The following is a 20,784-nucleotide window of genomic DNA, read 5'->3' on the forward strand; positions in this document are numbered from 1 at the left end:
AGGTAATCTAGGCTTGGCGTTTCCACATGATTTCCGCCCAGATATCAGCAAAATCGAATGAAATAGCACTAAAGTTTGTGAAATTTTAAGCACAAGTGAGTTGCTCCCATAACCACTTTACACTGGTATATCCGCAATCTTTTACGCTGGTTCAAAAGTCAATTTGCCCGAATCAGTCCCTGCCCACAAAACTGGCCATGCCCCAGGTCGGAATGGCAAGTTTCCAGCGATTGCACCCGTTCAGGCATGTTCATCACAGGCACCCATGATCACATTAATCTAGTGTTAATCACCTGACCTGCATTGACCCAATCAATTGATGCCTGACCCAGGTATATTTCTCCTGCTGCTGCAATTACTTTAAATGAGTTTCAATTCAGTGAATTAATCTGCCCTTGGTACAAAGACATGTGACCAGCGGTCAATTGAAGCCATACAGGTGTCCTGCTCTGCTGCAGTAATTAGTTAATTGAAGACAGCAGTGACCAGCAGTCAATTGGAAGTGTCTTACCTTGTGATCTTCATTAACTGCGACAGTAATTTTTTCCCCCCCTATGCTTTTTATCGAACCCCATCCAGCACCTTGAAACCCCACTGGCCGTTCCAGTCATGAATCAATTGAGCTGCTTGATTGCACTGATTCATGGGAGATTATACATTTGAGTTTATGCTAATGAGCTTGCGTAGAAATTTCAGCGAAACTTCACCTCAGTAAAACTGGCGCGGTGTCCATCGCATTCTGGACACATTTTGCTGAATGCACCATGGGGAAACTCTACGCCCCAGTATTCTTCCTCAGCAGAGACTCCCTATCTACTTTTTGCAAACCATTCGGGGATGTCACAACACTTGCTGAAGCCTGGGTTATTTTTCCTCTTTCCAAAACCAGGCCTTAATCTGAATTTAAAAAATATACGGTGCTATCCCATCCTCAGTAACTATGAAAGGTCATCGACCGGAGATGCTGACTTTGTTTCTCTCTCCACGGATGCTGCCTGACCTGCTAAGTGTTTCCAGCATTTTCTGGTTTTCTCTCAGTAACTAGCCCAAACAAATCGACCCGTTCCAACAGACTATCCCTACCAGTTCTGCATTACTCCAGCAATACTCAAACAAAAGCAAAAAATGCTGGTAACACTTAGCAGGCCAGGTAGCATCTGTGGACAGAACAAGTCAAGTTGATGTTTTGGGTGTGGACCCTAAATCAAAATTGTAAGATATTACAGATGAGCAGCATTTGAAAAGGAACAAAGGAAAGGGAGAAGAAAGGGAAACACACATACACAAAATGAAATAGAATGACCTGTTAAGTGCTTATGTGGAAAAGAGATTGTTATGGGAGGCATAATGATAAAAATCAAAAGAAATAAAGACATTTACAAGACACACAGAATGTGTGGAACAACTGAGGAGATAGGTGATAGAAATGAAAGCGCAAAACACTACAAAAGCGGACACCAGCAGCCCAAGTGCTTCGAAGAAAGCAAAAGCAGATCAAGACCGTGTGCAGATTGCTTTGCCAGAAAAATGTTCCAGCCAAGGGTCACCACCTCAAGCCCCAGCCCATCTCTTGCATCCCCCTAAAATAAGGACACACACATCTCACATTGCCGGCACTTCCTGCCGAAGGGAAAGTGGGAGCTATAGTTAAGGAATAAAAACCCCACAGGATTAGTAGTCCAACCGTGGCTAAAAAGCGCAGTTAAAGATATTAGATTAAAGGAAGAGGCTTATAATGTTCCCAAAGAGTAGTAAGCCGGAGGATTGGGAGGATTTTAGAATGAAACAAAGGATGACCAAGAAATTGATAAAGAAAGAGAAAAGAGAATATGAGAGTAAACTAGCAAGAGACATAAAAACAGACTGTAAAAGCTACTATAGCTATCAAGGAAGAGATTAGCAAAAGTAAATGTGGGTCCCTTAGAGGCAAAAACAGGAAAAACTTAATGGGAATAAGGAAATGGCAGACACATTAAATGAATACTTTGCACCTGTCTTCACGGTAGAAGACACAAATAACATTCCGGAAATAGTGGGGAACCAAGGGTCCAACGAGAATGAGGAACTTAAAGAAATTAGTATTAGTAAAGAAACTGTACTGGAGAAATTAATAGGACTAAAAGCATTCCCCCGGATCTGATGGCCTACATCCTCGGACTTTAAAAGAGGTAGCTACAGGGATAGTGGATGCATTGGTTTTGATCTTCCAGAATTTCCTTAGCAGGAAGTGCCGGCAGTGTGGATCAGGTGTGCTGGTGTTTCGGGTGGGGAAAGAGAGGAGGGATGTGTTGGTGTTGGAACCCTCCATCAGAACTCTCTGCTGACAGGGCAGTGTCCAGCCTTGGTGTCATGCTGCATTATTATTTTCTCAAGCTCCTGGGCTCATGGAGCCCACTCTGCTTTGCCAATTTTACATGCTTTTATTTCTACCTGCCTCCCACTCTCTCCCCAGCTATTCCCATGCTCTCGGTGTCTTACAAATTTTTTGAATTTCTCATTATTCTCTTATGCCAATATCAATTCTGCCATTTAACTATCGCTCGTTTCCCTTTTAAACATGTTACAGGTCACTATTTCTTTGGGCGCACACATTTGTTTGTTTGACATTCCCCTTCCCTTTGGTCTGTTCCTTTTTGAATGCTACTCATCTGCAATATCTTCCAGTTTTGACGAAGCACACCTGAAACACTAACTAATCTGTTCTTTCCACAGATGCTAACTGGCTTGTGGAATGCTACCAGCATTTTCTGTTTCAGATTCCCAGCATCTGCTGTTTTTGTGCTTTTTCTAGCAACACTCTTTCCGCTCATTTGAGGAATCTTCCACAGGCTTTACAGGTTTTACGTAGCAGGTCTTGTGCAATCAATGCTCTGTCCTGAGCTAACCAATCGCAACTGTTGGGATTGGTTAGCTTCAGGCACTATAATGACCTGAACATCTCTGTTTGGAGAGAGCAAAGAAGAAAAACTGGGCAGCCTGCTCGTTCTTGATTACTATTCAGTAACATGTTGATAAGTGAGAAAGTGTGTGTGTGGGAATTTGGCATGGAAAAGATCCAGTTCAACTAGGATACTCGCCATCCAATTCCTGGTTTGGGGGGGGGGGAACAGGGAGGCATATCTGGCCTACATTTATTGCCTACATAGAATGACCACTTGGATACGGTATGATGGTGCTGTTGTCCCCTGTAGAACCATACCTCAGCATTTTTTCACCATCTTTGAGAGGGGAATTTTCAATAGTACTTGTTTAACAAGCTCTTACTTGAAACTACACTATAATTAAACATCTTGAACTTGCAACAAAACAAATACCACACCGATAGTCATTAACCAATAAAAAGTTTCTTACCGTCCCAGGAAACACTGCCACAGAGGACGATTTTGTGTTGCAAGCTCTGAATCCTTTGCACCGAATAGCTTAGCCAAGAGTCGAACAACAGCCAGTCGCTCTTCTCCATCATTACTCTGGGAAAACAAACTAGCGTGAGTGTACTACACAAGAATGACCAGTTCTCCGAGGACTAAAGAAATATATTACTGACATCAAAGTGTTGAGTATATAAAAGCACAATTCACAATGAAGTTAGAAAAGATCTAAACTGTGGCAAAGATAATAAAGATGCACAGTAACTTAATTTGACCATACATCAGCTACCATCTGAACCATTTGAAACTTCTACATATTATTATAGATATATATAAGGAAAGGAACAGAAAGTCAGCGAGATAAGATATTCTTCTCATGGCCAGGATATGCTCAGATTTTTAATCTCTAGTGTGCACAATTCACTAACTACAGAGCAGTGAACAGTGAATAGTAGTATTATAAAATAAAATACTAAATACCTTCATTATTGCATTGACCTCCACAGTAAGTTATTTTCATATTAGTGACATCCTTATAACACATTATCATATTTCTACCATAATTAAGAACTGTAAGTATAGAATGCATTTTCTATCTGTCATACCAAATCTACATCACATTTCAATGAATGGTATAAACAAGGGAATTCTCCAAGAACACAAAATACCTCAGCCAGCCTATCTGCAGCCTCTTAAAATAGCTTCTGTATGAACTCACCCAGTGTTTATTTAGCAACAAATAGACTTTATAGCTTTAATGGGCACACACACCTACACTTAGTTCAAGAATGACACTGGATACCATCTACGCCCTTATAAAATAGCACATCCTGATTTACCATGAGCAGTGCCTCGGGAGATTTGCTAATAATCTATCTACATAATATATTAAAAGTCTTGCATACGGCATGCGCTTCATCTACACATTACCCTCATTTCCTGTCGCATGACAGATAAAGCATTGCTCCAAGGTTAACATTTCATCATCACTTTGTTGATTAGCTCAAAGCTAAACAGCAACAAATCAGAACTGGAGACAATAACTGTCTGAACTGAATCAAAGGCAAAGTAAACAGTTAAAAAACTACCAATGAGAAGCTACTAATTACTTGTGAAAATAGCCAATTGTGAATGGGCAGTTGAGTATCTACCAATATATAAAAAAATTAAAAAGTGAACCAATCGAGTCACTCAAAATGTGTTTAGAAATCATCAGCCTTTTCCCCTCATAGGAGCTGAAATTTGTAATGTCCAAAATAAGGTTTCAAGCCAAGTTATAAATGCCAAAAAATTACGTTTGAAAATAACATGATTAAATTTGCCCAATGACTTGTATTTTGTTTTTTAATGCCGTCCTTAAAATGTTTTTCTTCATTGTCTCAGCCTCTCTCATAAACCTGAGCTTAAATTCGATATTTTGTCCCTAAAACAGATGGAAAGTTTCCAATCATATCTGTGCCTGTGCAGTTTTCAGAAATAACCACCATCCAACAGTAGGTTTCTGAATTGAACGAGTGTGACACCTCCTATTTTGTGGATCTGAGAATTTATTTGCTTTTTTCATGACTTGTTTTTTCTAAAAAAGTGGGCTCACAAAATCTCCAAGCTTTTTCTTCAGGCCAGTCTCATGTTAGGCCTGCCGAAGGAGGCTGCCCCTTGCCTGTTACGAACCACCAACTTAAATAACAACCGTGTTTGTAGGCTGAACTACATTTAGACCATTCTCCAATCTATTTGGGGGGGGGGGGGGGGGGTAGAAAATCACTAGGACACTACCTCTCAAGGAATGTAGTACAAGAGAAACCGTACAGCGACGTATTCCTCCTCCAGCCCCCACTGCAACTACCATTTTGGTATTGGATCTTAGTTCTTTTGAAGGGAATATCAGGAAAGTAACAAAAGTGGTAGAAATAAGAGAGTTGCAGGAATGAAGCAAAAATTTATATCTGTATTAGTATTTCATGGAAAGAGAGAAAAAGAGAAAGCGCGCTGTATTTGACAACTGAACTATGTTCAGGCACAGAAAAGTCCATACCTTAGGTAGGTGGTTACTTAACACTGATCCTCATTTATTCTACCTCCAATAAACCAGGAGCACAGAAAACAAGTGAGAGACTATAATAAAATGCTCATCACCTTCAACTGACAAATAATATTTTGTTTAAGTATGATAGCATGTCAAAAGGAGACCGTTGCATATTGTGACACATTATAAGTAAAACGAGCCTGAACTACTGGCCCAATATCAGCAAATGCATGACATACACTCCACTACCCTTCTAGCTACATGTAGCTCTCTCAAATATTGTTTTATATGCAAAAATAGCCAAAATACAAAACAAAACTACAGTAAATGGCATCAAATACGATTGTTGCCCACAGTCCAATGTACTGAACACATTAATTCTAAGTGTACAAGTGGTAGCTAATACAATTGGTAAAATAAGACACTCAGCCAGAGCAGATCAACAGTTTAATCAAGTCATTTAACAAAACAACCATCTGTGCGAGAAAGGTGCCTCTGCTCCAAGAGATAGAACAGCGTTAAATTCTCCTCGTGCCCATGTAAGATAGCAATTTAGTATTCACTGCAGAGAAGGAAGACACAAAATTTTAACACAATGCCCCATATAGAATTAATCTTGTAGCATAACAATTAATCAGCTCTCCAGCTTGTGTGGAACTGGCAGCCCCAGTGATCGCCAAAGAGATAGAAGAGTTGAGATGACCACACATTGTTTATTAAAGGGCTTTGTTATCAAAAACTACCAACATTGCTGGATAACCACGACTTTATCTACACTGAACGTTCGGGCTTTACAAAGATCAACAAAGTGATTCTCACTGGAGAATCTGTATGTGGCAGTTAATACGTTTTTCGATGTCATCTTTGTCTGTACTATTCAGATGCAAAACAACATAAAACAACTTCACTATCCCTTTGAGCATAAACAGAAAACATGATCACCTTGGCTAAGAAATCTAATCTCACGCACTACTAAATTAAATGAACCAGACATAAACCCAAAGCCAACATTTTAAATCTTAGGTAGGCATAAGTGTCTAAAAAATTGTCCAGGCCCAAAGAAATGATTTTTTTTTTGTAATCAAGATAAGCGATATCATTGGGAAATTGAACACTTTTCCATTTCAGGTACCAAATCTCAGCATCATGGTTAAGATACAAAGTAAAACTCCTTTTACTCTGCACCAATAAAGTTCCTTAGCTCCAGGCTGACATGACATTTTCCACTTCCCTCACCATGCAACTCTATGATTACTGATTAAGATTGCCAAATTACTGCAATTCTTTGCAAATTGTAAACTATTTCATACCACAGGCTCCTGCTACTAGAAATGTGGTCAAAACAATACAAAGTCAATTTGCAATGGGGTGTTGCAGCCAGAAAACAAGTGAATTTCATCCCATCAAGTGGCTGAGGCAGAGATAAAAAAAGTGTGTGTGGACCGACTGTGCCAACTAGTCATCTTTCATTAAACTGAATACCAGTGGAATAACTTTCACGTCAGTGGTGGGAAAGGTTGTAATGGCATGCGAATCAATGAACTTACTAATACAAAGAATTGTGAGCAATAAAATCCCATTTTGACAAAATAAATTAAGCCTTTTTGTCTACTCTTAGCTATGTAGTAGTTTCTTTAATTCAGTCACAAGACAGGAGGTTGAAAACCAGTTGCTGTCACAAATGTGTCCCCAGCCTAACTTAACATAAATGTCATGCAGATTTAATCAGTCATCTGGAAAGCTTGAAGGGAGCAACCATGTCACAGTCAAACACAAATATGTGCAGTTCAGGCTTGGGCTGAAAAGTGGCAAGTAACATTCGTACCACAAAAGTGTTAGGCAATGGCTATCACCAACAGGAGAGAGTCCAAACACCTCCCCTTGATATTCAAGGGAAAGGTAGCATAGTGGTTATGTTACTAAACTATTAGAGGCCTGGACGAATGATCCGGAGACATGAGTTCAAATTCCACCATGGTGGCTGGGGAATTTAAAATCAGTTAATTAAATAAATCTGGAATAAAACACTAGTATCAGTAATGGTGACCATGAAACTGTCGGATGGTCGTAAAAACCCATCTGGTTCACCAATATCCTTTAGGGAAGGAAATCTGCCATCCTTGTGGCTCCAGACCCACAGCAATGTTGACTCTTAGCTGTCCTCTGAAATAGCTTCGGCAAGCCACTCAGTTAAGCCACTCAGTTGTAACAGACCGCTATGATAAACAATAATAAGAATAACACTGGAGAGACCACCCAGCATCGACCTAGGTACCAGCTTCGGACACGACAACGGCACACCCAGCCCAGTCGACCTTGCAAAGTCCTCCTCACTAACATCTGGGGAGAGCTGTCCCACAGACGAGTCAAGCAACAGCCTGACATAGTCATACTCACAGAATCATACCTTTCAGCCAATGTCTCAGACTCCTCCATCACCATCCCTGGCAGGACAGACCCACCAGAGGTGGCAGTATAGTGGTATACAGTCGGAAGGAAGCGGCCCTGGGAGTCCTCAACATTGATGTCTCATGACTTCAGGTCAAGCATGGACAAGGAAACCTCCTGCTGATTACCACCTACCACCCTCCCTCAGCTGATGAATCAGTACTCCTCCATGTTGAAGTACTGAGGGTAGCAAGGGCACATAATATACTCTGGGTGCGGGACTTCAATGTCTATCACCAAGAGTAGCTCGGTAGCACCACTACTGACCAAACTGGCTGAGTCCTGAAGGACGTAGCTGCCAGACTTGGCCTGTGACAGGTGATGAGAACACCAACATGAGGAAAAAGTCTACTTGACCTCGTCCTCACCAATCTACCTGTTGCAGAATCATCTGTCCATGACAGCGTTGGTAGCAGTGACCACCACATAGTCCTTGTGGAGACAAAGTCCCATCTTCACATTGAGGACACCCTCCATCATGTTGTGCGTCACTACCACCATGTTTAATGGGATAGATTCAGAACAGATCTAGCAGCTCAAAACTGGGCTTCCATGAGGCGCTGTGGGCCATACGCAGCAGCAGAATTGTATTCCACTACAATCTGTAATCTCATGCCCTGGAATAGCCTCACTCTACCATTACCATCAAGCCAGGGGAATCAACCCTGGTTCAATGAGGAGTTTAGAAGAGCATGCCAGGAGCAGCACCAGACGTACCTATAAAAAAAAGGTGCCAACCTGGGGACACTGCAACACAGGACTACATGCATGCTAAACAGCAGAAGCAGCATGCTATAGACAGAGCTAAGCGATCCCACAATCACGGGATCAGATCAAAGTTTTGCAGTCCTGCCACATCTGGTCGTGAACGGTAGTGGACAATTAAACAATTAACGGGAGGAGGAGGCTCCATGAATATCCCCATCCTGAATGATGGTGGAGCCCAGCACGTGTGTACAAAAGACAAGGCTGAAGCATTTGCAATCATCTTCAGCCAGAAGTGCCGAATGGATGATCCATCTCGGTCTCCTCCTGAGGTCCCCACCATCACAGAAGTCAGTCTTCAGCCGATTCGATTCACTCACGTGATATCAAGAAACGGCTGAGCGCACTGGGTACAGCAAAGGCTGTGGTCCCGACAAGATCCCGACTGTCGTGCTAAAGACTTGTGCTCCAGAACAAGCCGCACCACTAGCCAAGCTGTTCCAGTACAGCTACAACACTGGCATCGACCCAACAATGTGGAAAACTGCCCAGGCATGTCTTGTCCACAAAAGACAGGACAAATCCAATCCAGCCAATTACTGCTCCATCAGTCTACTCTCAATCATCAGCAAAGTGATGGAAGGTGTCATTGACACTGCAATCAAGCAGCACTTGCTCACCAATAACCTGCTCAACGATGCTCAGTTCGGGTTCCGCCAGGATCACTCGGCTCCGGACCTAATTACATCCTTGGTCCAAACATGGACAAAAGAGCTGAATTCTAGAGGGGAGGTGAGAGTGACTGCCCTTGACATCAAGGCAGCATTTGAGAGTGTGGCATCAAGGAGCCTAGTAAAATTGAAGTCAATGGGAATCAGGGGTAAAACTCTCCATTGTCTGAAGTCAATCCGAGCACAAAGGAAGATGGTTGTGGTTGTTGGAGGCCAATCATCTCAGCTCCTCAGCGCTGTATCCTAGGCCCAACCATCTTCAGCTGCTTCATCAATGACCTTCCCTCCATAAGGTTAGAAGTGGTGATGTTCACTGATGACTGCACAGTGTTCAGCTCCATTCGCAACTCCTCAGATAATGAAGCAGTCCATGCCTGCATGCAGCAAGACCTGGATGACATTCAGGCTTGAGCTGATAAGTGGCAAGTATCATTCGCACCCAACACAAGTGCCAGGCAATGACTATCTCCAACAAGCAAGAGTCTAACCACTGCCCCATGACATTCAACACCATTACCATCACCGAATCCCCTACCATCAGCATCCTGGGGGTCACTATTGACCAGAAACTTAACTGGGCCAGCTACATAAATACTGTAGCTACAAGAGCAGGTCAGAACCTGGGTATTCTGCGGCGAGTGACTCACCTGACTCTCTAAAGCCTTTCCACCATCAACAAGGCACAAGTCAAGAATGTGGTGGAATACTCTCCACTTGCCTGGATAACAAACTCCAACAACACTCAAGAAGCTCGAGACCATCCAGGGCAAAGCAGCCCGCTTGATGGGCACCCGAGACCACCACCTTAAACATTCATTCGCTCCACCCCGGCGCACAATGGATGCAGTGTACACCATCTACAAGCCACGGCGTCTTGAACAGCATCTCCCAAACCCGTGACCTCTACAACCGAGAAGGACAAGGGTAGCAATGGCATGAATTTATGAAAGGGAAATCGCGTTTGACAAATTTATTAGAGTTTTTTGAGGATGTAACTAGCATGGTAGATAAAGGGGAACCAGTGGATGCAGTATATTTGGATTTTCAAAAGGCATTCGATAAGGTGCCACACAAGAGGTTATTAAACAAAATTAGGGCTCATGGGATTGGGGGTTATATACGAGCAGGGATTGAGGATTGGTTAACTGACAGAAAACTGAGAGTAGGGATAAACGGGTCATTTTCAGATTGGCAGGCTGTAATTAGTGGGTTAGAGTCACAGAGTTATACAGCACAGAAAGAGGCCCTTTGGCCCATCGTGTCTGCGCTAGCCATCAAGCCCTGTCTATTCTAATCCCATTTTCCAGCACTTGGTCCGTAGCCTTGTATGCTATGGCGTTTCAAGAGCTCATCTAAACGCTTCTTGAATGTTTTGAGGGTTCCCGTCTCTACCACCCTTTCAGGCAGTGAGTTCCAGATCCCTACCACCCTCTGGGTGAAAAAGTTTTTCCTCAAATCCCCTCTAAACCTCCTGCCCCTTACCTTGAAACTATGTCCCCTGGTTATTGACCCCTCTACCAAGGGGAAAAGTTCCTTTCTATCTACCCTATCTATGCCCCTCATAATTTTGTACACCTCAATCAGCCTTCTCTGCTCTAAGGAAAACAACCCCAGCCTGTCCAGCCTCTCTCCATAGCTGAAGAGCTCCAGCCCAGGTAACATCCTGGTGAATCTCCTCAATCACATCCTTCCTATAGTGTGGCGACCAGAACTGCACACAGTATTCCAGCTGTGGCCTAACAAGCATTTTGTACAGCTCCATCATAACCTCCCTGCTCTTATATAAGGCGGCAGCGGGCCTGGGAGAAGCGGCGGCGGCAGAGCGAGCATAAAAGCGGCAGCAGACCAGGTAGGCCCCACAGCGGTGGCGGACCTGGGAGAAGCGGCGGTGGCAGAGCGAGCATAAAAGCGACGGCAGACCAGGTTGGCCCCACAGCAGCGGCGGACCTGGGAGAAGCGGCGGCGGCGCGAGCATAAAAGCGGCGGCAGACCAGGTAGGCCCCAAAGCGGCGGCGGACCTGGGAGTACCGGCGGCGGCAGAGCGAGCATAAAAGCGGCAGCAGACCAGGTAGGCTTACCAATCTCAGAGCGGGAGAGAGAGAAGTAAAAAGTAATCGAAGTGTGACGTCACCAGAAAGCAGGTAAGTGATTGGTTGGTGAGTATTTCTCTCTTTTTTTCCAAACTTAAATTTTGTGGTTTATAGTTTCTAAGCTCTGTGGTGTAGCAGGGACTGTTGGTAACCAAGGGCCCTTGAGTATATCATTTAATTGGTGGTATTGATTTGATTTAATTTAAATTAATTAAAGGGTAAGTCATGGCAGGACAGCTCGGCCCCATAGAGTGCTCCTCCTGCACTATGTGGGAAATCAGGGACACTTCCGGTGTCCCCGACGACCATGTGCGCAGGAAGTCTATCCAGCTGCAGCTACTGGCAGACCGCATTGCGGCGCTGGAGCTGCGAATGGATACATACTGGAGCATTCGTGATGCTGAGGACATCGTGGATAGCACGTTTATTCAGTTAGTGAGTCACACCACAGGTAAAGGTTGGACAGGCAGAAAGGGAATGGGTGACCACCAGGCAGATTAGTAGGCGCAGGCAGGTAGTGCAGCAGTCCCCTGTGGTCATCCCCCTCTCAAACAGATAGACCACTTTGGATATTGTTGAGGGGGATGGATATTGTTGAGGGAGATGACTTATCAGAGGAAGGCAGCAGCAGCCAACTTCCTGGCACCAGGGGTGGTTCTGCTGCACAGGACGGGAGGAAAAAGAGGGGTAGAGCTATAGTAATAGGGGATTCTATTGTAAGGGGAATAGATAGGCATTTCTGCATCCGCAAACGAGTCTCCAGGATGGTGTGTTGCCTCCCTGGTGCAAGGGTCAAGGATGTTTCAGAGCGGCTGCAGAATATTTTGGAAGGGGAGGGTGAACAGCCAGTTGTCGTGGTGCATATAGGTACCAACGATATAGGTAAAAATGGGAGGAGGTCCTAAAAGCTGAATAGAGGGAGTTAGGAGGTAAATTAAAAAATAGGTCCTCAAAAAGGTAGTAATCTCAGGATTGCTACCAGTGCCACGTGCTAGTCAGAGTAGAAATAGAAGGATATTTCAGATGAATACATGGCTAGAGGAATGGCGCAAGGGGGAGGGATTCAAATTCCTGGGACATTGGAACCGGTTCTGGGGGAGGTGAGACCAGTACAAACCGGACGGTTTGCACCTGGGCAGGACCGGGACCGATGTCCTAGAGGGAGTGTTTGCTAGTGCACTGGGGGAGGGTTTAAACTAAAATAGCAGGGGGTTGGGAACCTGAGCAGGGAGACAGAGGAAAGGGAAACAAGGATAGAAGCAAAAGACAGGAAGGAGAAAATTAAAAGTGGCAGGCAGAGAAATCAAGGGTTTAAATCAAACATGGCCACAGTAAATAATAATTCTAAAAGGTCTAAGAGTGTTAAAAAAACAAGCCTGAAGGCTTTGTGTCTTAATGCGAGGAGCATTCGTAATTAGGTGGATGAATTAGCTGCGCAAATAGAGGTAAACGAATATGATATGATTGGGATTACGGAAACATGGCTCCAGGGTGACCAAGGCTGGGAACTCAACATCCAGGGGTATTCAATATTCAGGAAAGATAGGCAAAAAGGAAAAGGAGGTGGGGTAGCATTGCTGGTTAAAGAGGCGATTAACACAATTGTAAGGAAGGATATTAGCTCTGATGATGTGGAATCTGTATGGGTAGAACTGAGAAATACCATGGGGCTGAAAACGTTAGTGGGAGTGGTATATAGACCCCCAAACAGTAATGCGGAGGTTGGGCATGGCATTAAAATGGAAATTAGAGAAGCGTGCAATAAGGGCACAGCAGTTATCATGGGTGACTTTAATCTACATATAGATTGGGCTAACCAAATTAGTAACAATACTGCGGAGGAGGAATTCCTGGAGTGTATACGGGATGGTTTCCTGGACCAATATGTCGAGGAACCAACTACAGATCAGGCCATCTTAGACTGGGTATTATGTAATGAGAAAGGATTAATTAGCAATCCTGTTGTGCGAGGCCCCTTGGGGAGGAGCGATCATAATATGATCGAATTCTTCATTAAGATGGAGAGTGAAGTAGTTGACTCAGAGACCAGGGTCCTGAATTTAAATAAAGGAAACTACGATGGTATGAGGCGCGAGTTGGGTAGGATTGATTGGGGAATGTTACTCAAAGGGTTGACGGTGGATAGGCAATGGCAAACATTCAAAGATCGCATGGATGAACTACAGAATTTGTTCATCCCAGTTTGGCATAAAAATAAAACAAAAAGGTGACTCAACCGTGGCTAACAAGGGAAATTAGGGATAGCATAAGATCCAAGGAGAGGACATATAAATTGGCCAGAAAAAGCAGTAAACCTGGGGATTGGGAGCAGCTTAAGGTTCAGCAAAGGAGGACAAAGGGATTAATTAAGAGGGGGAAAATAGAGTACGAGAGTAAGCTTGCAGGGAAAATAAAAACTGACTGTAAAAGCTTTTATAGATATGTGAAGAGAAAAAGATTGATGAAGTCAAGCGTAGGTCCCTTGCAGTCAGAATCACAAGAATTTATAATGGGGAACAAAGAAATGGCAGACCAATTAAATAAATACTTTGGTTCTGTCTTCACAAAGGAAGACACAAATAACCTCCCACAGATGCCGGGGAACATAGGGTCTGATGAGAGGGAGGAACTGAAAGAAATCAGTATTTGTAGGGAAATGGTGTTAGGGAAATTGACGGGATTGAAGGCCGATAAATCCCCAGGGCCTGATAATCTGCATCCTAGGGTACTTAAGGAAGTGGCCCTAGAAATAGTAGATGCATTGCTGGTCATCTTCCAAAATTCGATAGACTCTGGAACAGTACCCATGGATTGGAGGGTAGCTAATGTTACCCCACTATTCAAAAAAGGTGGTCGAGAGAAAACAGGGATTATAAACCGGTAAGCCTGACATCGGTAGAGGGGAAAATGCGAGAGTCCATTATAAAAGATGTAATAGCAGAGCACTTGGAAAACAGTGACAGGATCGGACATAGTCAACATGGATTTACAAAAGGTAAATCGTGCTTGACTAATCTACTGGAATTTTTTGAGGATGTAACTGGTAAAATAGATAAGGGAGAACCAGTGGATGTGGTGTATTTGGACTTTCAGAAGGCTTTCGATAAGGTCCCACATAAGAGATTAACGTGTAAAGTTATGGCACATGGGATTGGGGGCAAGGTATTGACTTGGATAGAGAACTGGTTGGCAGACAGAAAGCAAAGAGTTGGAATAAACGGCTCTTTTTCCGAGTGGCAGGCAGTGACTCGTGGGGTACCGCAGGGATCGGTCCGAGGACCCCAGCTATTGACAAAATATATATTAATGATCTAGACGAGGGAACTAGATGTAATATCTCCAAGTTTGCAGATGACACAAAGCTGGGTGGGCGTGTGTGCTGTGAGGAGGATGCCGAGAAACTCCAGGATGATTTGGACAGGTTGGGTGATTGGGCAGAAGCATTGCAGATGCAATATAATGTGGATAAATGCGAGGTTATCCACTTTGGTGTCAAAAACAGGAAGGCAGATTATTATCTGAATGGCAATAGATTGGGAGAAGGGGAAGTGCAACAAGATCTGGGTGTCCTTGTGCACCAGTCGCTGAAGGTAAGCATGCAGGTGCAGCAGGCAGTTAAGAAGGCAAATAGTATGTTGGCCTTCATAGCGAGAGGGTTCAAGTACAGGAACAAGGATGTCTTGCTGCAGTTGTACAGGGCCTTGGTGAGATCACATCTTGAGTATTGTGTGCGGTTTTGGTCGCCTTATCTGAGGAAGGATGTTCTTGCCATGGAGGGAGTGCAGCGAAGATTCACCAGGCTGATACCTGGGATGGCAGGAATGACGTACGAGGAGAGATTGGGTCGATTGGGCTTATACTCGCTGGAGTTTAGAAGAAGGAGAGGGGATCTCATTGAAACTTATAAAATTCTAACAGGACTAGATGCAGGAAGGATGTTCCCGATGGCCGGGGAGTCCAGAACCAGGGGACACAGTCTAAGGATAAGGGGTAAGCCATTTAGGACGATGAGGAGGAATTTCTTCACCCAGAGAGTGGTGAACCTGTGGAATTCTCTATCACAGAAGGCCGTAGAGGCCAATTCATTAAATATATTTAAGAAGGAGTTAGATATATTTGTTAAGGCTAAAGGAATCAAGGGATATGGAGAGAAGACAGGGACAGGGTACTGAATTTGGATGATCAGCCATGATATCATTGAATGGCGGAGCAGGCTCGAGGGGCCGAATGGCCTAATCCTGCTCCTATCTTCTATGTTTCTATATTCTATGCCTCGGCTAATGAAGGCAAGATTCCCATATGCCTTTTTAACCACCTTATCTACCTGTCGTGCTGTCTTCAGGGATCTATGTACATGCACACCAAGGTCCCTCTGATGCTCTGTCCTTCCTAGGGTCCTACCATTTATTGTGTATTCCCTTGCCATGTTAGTCCTCCCAAAATGCATCACCTCACACTTTTCAGGGTTAAATTCAATTTGCCACTGCTCTGCCCAACCCGTCTATATCGTCCTGTAGCCTGAGGCTTCCCTCCTCGCTATTTACCACTCCACCAATTTTCGTGTCCATCTGCGAACTTACTGATCATACCTCCTACATTCATATCTAAATCATTAATGTATACTACAAACAGCAAAGGACCCAGCACTGATCCCTGCGGTACACCACTGGACATAGGCTTCCAGTCACAAAAACAACCTTCGGCCATCACCCTCTACCTCCTGCCACTAAGCCAATTTTGGATCCAATGTGCCAAATTGCCCTGGATCCCATGGGCTCTTACCTTCTTGACCAGTCTCCCATGCGGGACTTTGTCAAAAGCCTTACTGAAGTCCATGTAGACTACATCAACTGCATTACCCTCATCCACACACCAAGTCAGCCCCTCGAAAAATTCAATCAAATTGGTTAGACATGGTTGCTGCAAGGATCAATGCTTGGGCCTCAGCTATATACTGATGCTGAGAAATGTAGAGGAACCTTGGAGCGCATGTCCTCAGATCCCTGAAGGTAGCAGGACAGATAGATAAGGTCGTTAAAAAGGCATATGGGATACTTTCCTTTATTAGCCAAAAGGCATAGAATACAAGAGCAGAGAGCTTATGCTAGAACTGTATAAAAAACACTAGATTGGCCACAAGCTAGAGTACGGTGTACAGATCTACAGCAAGCAATTAGGAAGGCAAATGGCATGTTGGCTTTTATTGCTAGAGAGTTGGAATACAAGAGTAAGGAAGTCTGGCTACAATAATACAGGTCATACCTGGAGTACTGTGCAGTTTTAGCCTCCTTATCTAAGGGTATACTTGCCTTAGAGGCAGTGCAAAAAGGTGCACTCGATTGATTCCTGAGATGAGAGGAGAGATTGAGCCTATACTCTCTGGAGTTTAGAAGAATGAGAGGTGATCTTATTGAAACATAAGATTCTGAGGGGGGTTGACAGGATAGATGCTGATTGTTTCCCCTGGATGTTTTCCTCCTTTAAGTTGCTCCTTAAAACCTGTTTCCCCTGGATGTTTTCCTCCTTTAAGATGCTCCTTAAAACCTACCTCTTTGACCAAACTTTTGGTCACCTGCCTTAATTTAATGTGGCTCGGTGTCAAATTTTTTGTCTTACAATGCTCCTGTGCAGCATCATGGGACGTTTTACTACGTTAAAGGCGCTATATAAATACAAGTTATTATTCTTGAGTCTAGAACTGGGGGGCGTAGTCTCAGGATAAGGGCCTTTCAAGATTGAGATAAGGAGGAATTTCTTCACTGAGGGTTGTCAATCTTTGGAATTCCCTGCCCCAAAGGGCTATGGATGCTCAGTCATTGTATATTCAAGGCTGAGAGAGATAGGTTTTTAGACTCAACAGGAATCAAGGGATATGGGGATAGGGCAGGAACGTGGAGTTGAGACCGAAGATCAACCATGATCTTACTGAATGGCGCAACAGGCTCAAGGGGCCGTATGGCCTATTCCTACACCTAATTCTTATGTTCTTATGTGTTCAATCTAAAATACAGAAGCCAAAGTATCTAAGATAGGAAAAGCAGAAAAGACCCAAAATATGTAAGTTCACCTCCCAGTGTTCCAGTGATTCATGAAGAGTTATTTTAGAGCTTCTGCAGGCTGTGTACTTTAGAAAACTAATGTGATATAGGGAGACAGTGCCTGCAACATATCAGTTACAAAGAGGTCCTACGGCTAAACTACTAATGTAGAATTGTGGCACCAGCACAGACCACCAATTAATTTTGGTTTGCTGTAGTAGTTTTGGATTGCTCTAGAATAATGTAATGGGTTGTATGGCCTCCTTCTATGCTGCAAACTTCTATGGTTCTATAAATACCAGAAAAGTCCCAGCTTTGATCTCCAGTCTGTGCTGATTTAGCACATCTCAGCTAATGCAGTGGCCGTGGTGCCATCGTGGGTCTCAGCACCACTGGGTTAAGGAGAAAATCTACTAGGGTTTCCACTCCTGATAACTGTCCAGCAACCCTTGTTGGAAATGTCTGCATGTGGATGTTGGGGGCAGAATCGGTCTTGGTTGTGCAGTCAAATGAGCTGCTGACACTCACCAACTGGATTTACACAAGAATGGCAACAGAACCAAATTTCAAGGAAGCTATCAATAGCTTCAGCAGGGGGGGAAGGGAGAAAGAGAGCGAACTTGCAGATAGAGGGCACAAAAATGTAATGTTCCCTGGAGTACCCCACTCAATCTAATTCTAGACTGAAAAAATTCTATTTACAGCTATCCTGTTTTAAATCAGTTTTCTAGCCAGTACCGTCACTGACCTGTTATTTTGTGACTCCATACCTTCACTATTAATCGCTGAAGTGGAATAGTATCAAAAGTGGAATAGTATTAAAAGCTTTTTGAATATCTAAGTACATGATATGAACTTAATTTTCACTCTGTGCTACCTCAGTAATAGCTTCATAAAGCACAAGTAAATTTGCTAAATACGAGCTCCCTTTCCTGAGTCCATACTGATTGTCCTTTAACAGGTTATTCTTTTCCTGGTGTTCAGCCACTAGATATCTGAAAATCTTCCCTCAAGATATTCAAGTCACTCGTGAACAGTTTCCAGGTATGTCTCCACAATCATTTTAAACAATGGAGATATGTTAGCCACTTTGCAAAGCTGAGGAATGTCATCCAAGTTTAGCAAACTTACAAAATGTCAGCTTCACTAATTTCAACCCTCATTTGCTTTAAAACACTTGGGTGCAAGTTGTCCAGACTTGGAATTTTGTTTCTTTTAAGCGTATCTAACCTCGGTATAGCCAGAATATCCTTTGCTATTTGTCTAGTTTAGGTCCTCCTCTGCAGTTCCTGGAAATTGGATATTTCACTCAGCAAATCACTTATTCCTAAGTAAAGACAATACAATTTATTCGCAATAATTCCAAGTTGTTTTTGCCCCAGAAATATTCAAATTATCCAGAAATTCAAATTAAGCAACTGCATTAACATGGCAGAGTGGCCCTTATAAATGCAATTTGAATTATCCAGTAATTTGAATTAAGTAACTTCAAATTAATAGGAGTAGACTGTAACTTTTAATAAATTTCTATCTGTCCCTAGATTCCAGCCTCTTGCTATCTTGCTATCACTTTTATCTGGATCTATATTTTAACTTTTGTTTACTGCGGCTGTCTATTTGAAAAATGCTTAGTTGTCACTTCAGTTATTAAAGGCAATCTTAAATTCAGTATTTATCTTCAATATTTTTCTCACTTGCTTTTTGCTTGTCTTCAGAATTTATCCAATACTGCTGCCCATTGAATTCCTTGCACATTTTGAAAGCCCTTGTTATTCCCATTACCACTCTTTAGATCAAAACAAAAATTGCTTCAACTTCAGAATCCAAAGGATAATCATTAATTAAGAGATTTATGTCTCAGCAGTTACTGATCCTTAAACATAACCGAGACTTACCTTGAGCTTAAACTCGAGCTGTGGCATAACCGAGAGCAGTAGATGAGGATCAATAGCAAAAAGCTCCATAATGAGGTCAAAAACATGTTCCGACAAATCACTGACCGAAGACTTCCCCAGGACTAGGACCTGATTAAAGAACTGGTGAAACAAATGCCAGAAAACAATATAAATGGTTGAAACCAGTTAACCAGAGCATATTAGAAACAAAATAGTAACATGTATAAATATCACCATTAAGTAAAACCCAGTAACACTCATTTCAAAACATAGGAAATAATAACAGAATTCTACTGACTAACTCAAAATTTGTGTATTTCCAAGCGTAACCGTCTAAAGATAGCAAAATTGCATCCTTTGGAGTGGGTGCTGTCCCACCTCCTCTATTATATTCATGCTCATATAAAATTTAAATCTAGGTTTTTTGAAATAGCAATGGCATTACTTTTCCAGCCTATATTATTTGTTACAATACTTTAAATTTATTGATAAATTACCCCAGTTCAAAACGCCAAACCCGTAGTATTTTTACACTCTGCTTATGCTTGACTTTGGGAACACTAAAACCAAAAATAATTTCAGAATAACTGAAGTTCTGTTCTGAACTTGGGCAAATAGACTAAAGGAAACCAGAAATGTGCTGATTTTCTGGCATCTGATTGAAGTTCAGTTCAAAACCAGTTTTAGTTTAGAACCAACCTCTGTGGCTGCGCAGCTCTCTGTCGGTCCCGCGCAGCCCGGGACCAGCTTTATCAATGCAAAATTTTGCGCACATGAAACTGTGAATAGGCCGCACAACCCATTACAGGGGCCGTGCACCCCCCAAAAAAAATTAGGGGAAACATTGTTTAGAACGGTTTACCTATTCCAGATTGGGGGCATCAAATTTTACAGATTCAAGCAGACCAATGCAACAAGGGGCATTGAAGAAATCCACTTCTGATCCACAACCTGCATTGCTGAGAAAAAAAGAGCACATTATCTGGGAAACTCTATCCCGTAACGCGCATGCCGTTATTTCCTTGACGCAGCATATTAGAGCTCCAACATACTGCCCTAAAATTTGTGTCTTGAAAAAGTTGTTAAAATGTCATAAAAATGACATACAACTGCCAACAGAAAGTGCTAGATTTCAAATCTATTCTAGCGCAAAAACTGCGCTATTTTAAATGCATATTTTGCTCCCAAGTATTGTGGTATTTTAGGAATTGCTAAAAATATAGCATAATTCAGGTAGTTGTCAGTTGTAATGACAGTGGCATCTTGACCAGGTTGTAACCTGGAGCTGGGGTGGTGTATCTCCTCTCATGAGCTTTTCTATGGCTCAATGATCTGATCCTCAAAAGTAAAATGCATTTAAAAAGTAATTTATGAACACAAAGAAAATTTTGACTGGGTTAATATTTTGTAAACAAAATGTCAGATAAGAGCAAGGTTTCTAATAAATAGTTAAAATTAATTGTCTTAGTGAGTTACAAGCAAG

The 20,784-nt window shown here is 42.8% G+C and overlaps 1 protein-coding gene across 5 annotated transcripts in view; it reads right to left on the minus strand.

Moving 5' to 3' along the window:
- pds5a (PDS5 cohesin associated factor A) overlaps positions 1-20,784 on the minus strand; it is a 441,642-nt gene that overhangs the window by 150,313 nt on the left and 270,545 nt on the right. For all 5 annotated transcript variants that reach the window (XM_085968917.1, XM_085968922.1, XM_085968897.1 and 2 more), the window contains exons 8-9: positions 19,302-19,442; positions 3,352-3,467 (exon numbers count right to left, since the gene is read on the minus strand). In XM_085968917.1, the coding sequence (XP_085825043.1) occupies positions 3,352-3,467; positions 19,302-19,442 (257 nt within the window). The remainder of the gene's footprint in view (positions 1-3,351; positions 3,468-19,301; positions 19,443-20,784) is intronic.

The sequence above is a fragment of the Somniosus microcephalus genome, chromosome 2 (assembly GCF_052327205.1).
Source record: "Somniosus microcephalus isolate GS21.2 chromosome 2, FLI_Smic_1.0, whole genome shotgun sequence".
In the NCBI taxonomy this organism is placed as follows: domain Eukaryota; kingdom Metazoa; phylum Chordata; class Chondrichthyes; order Squaliformes; family Somniosidae; genus Somniosus; species Somniosus microcephalus.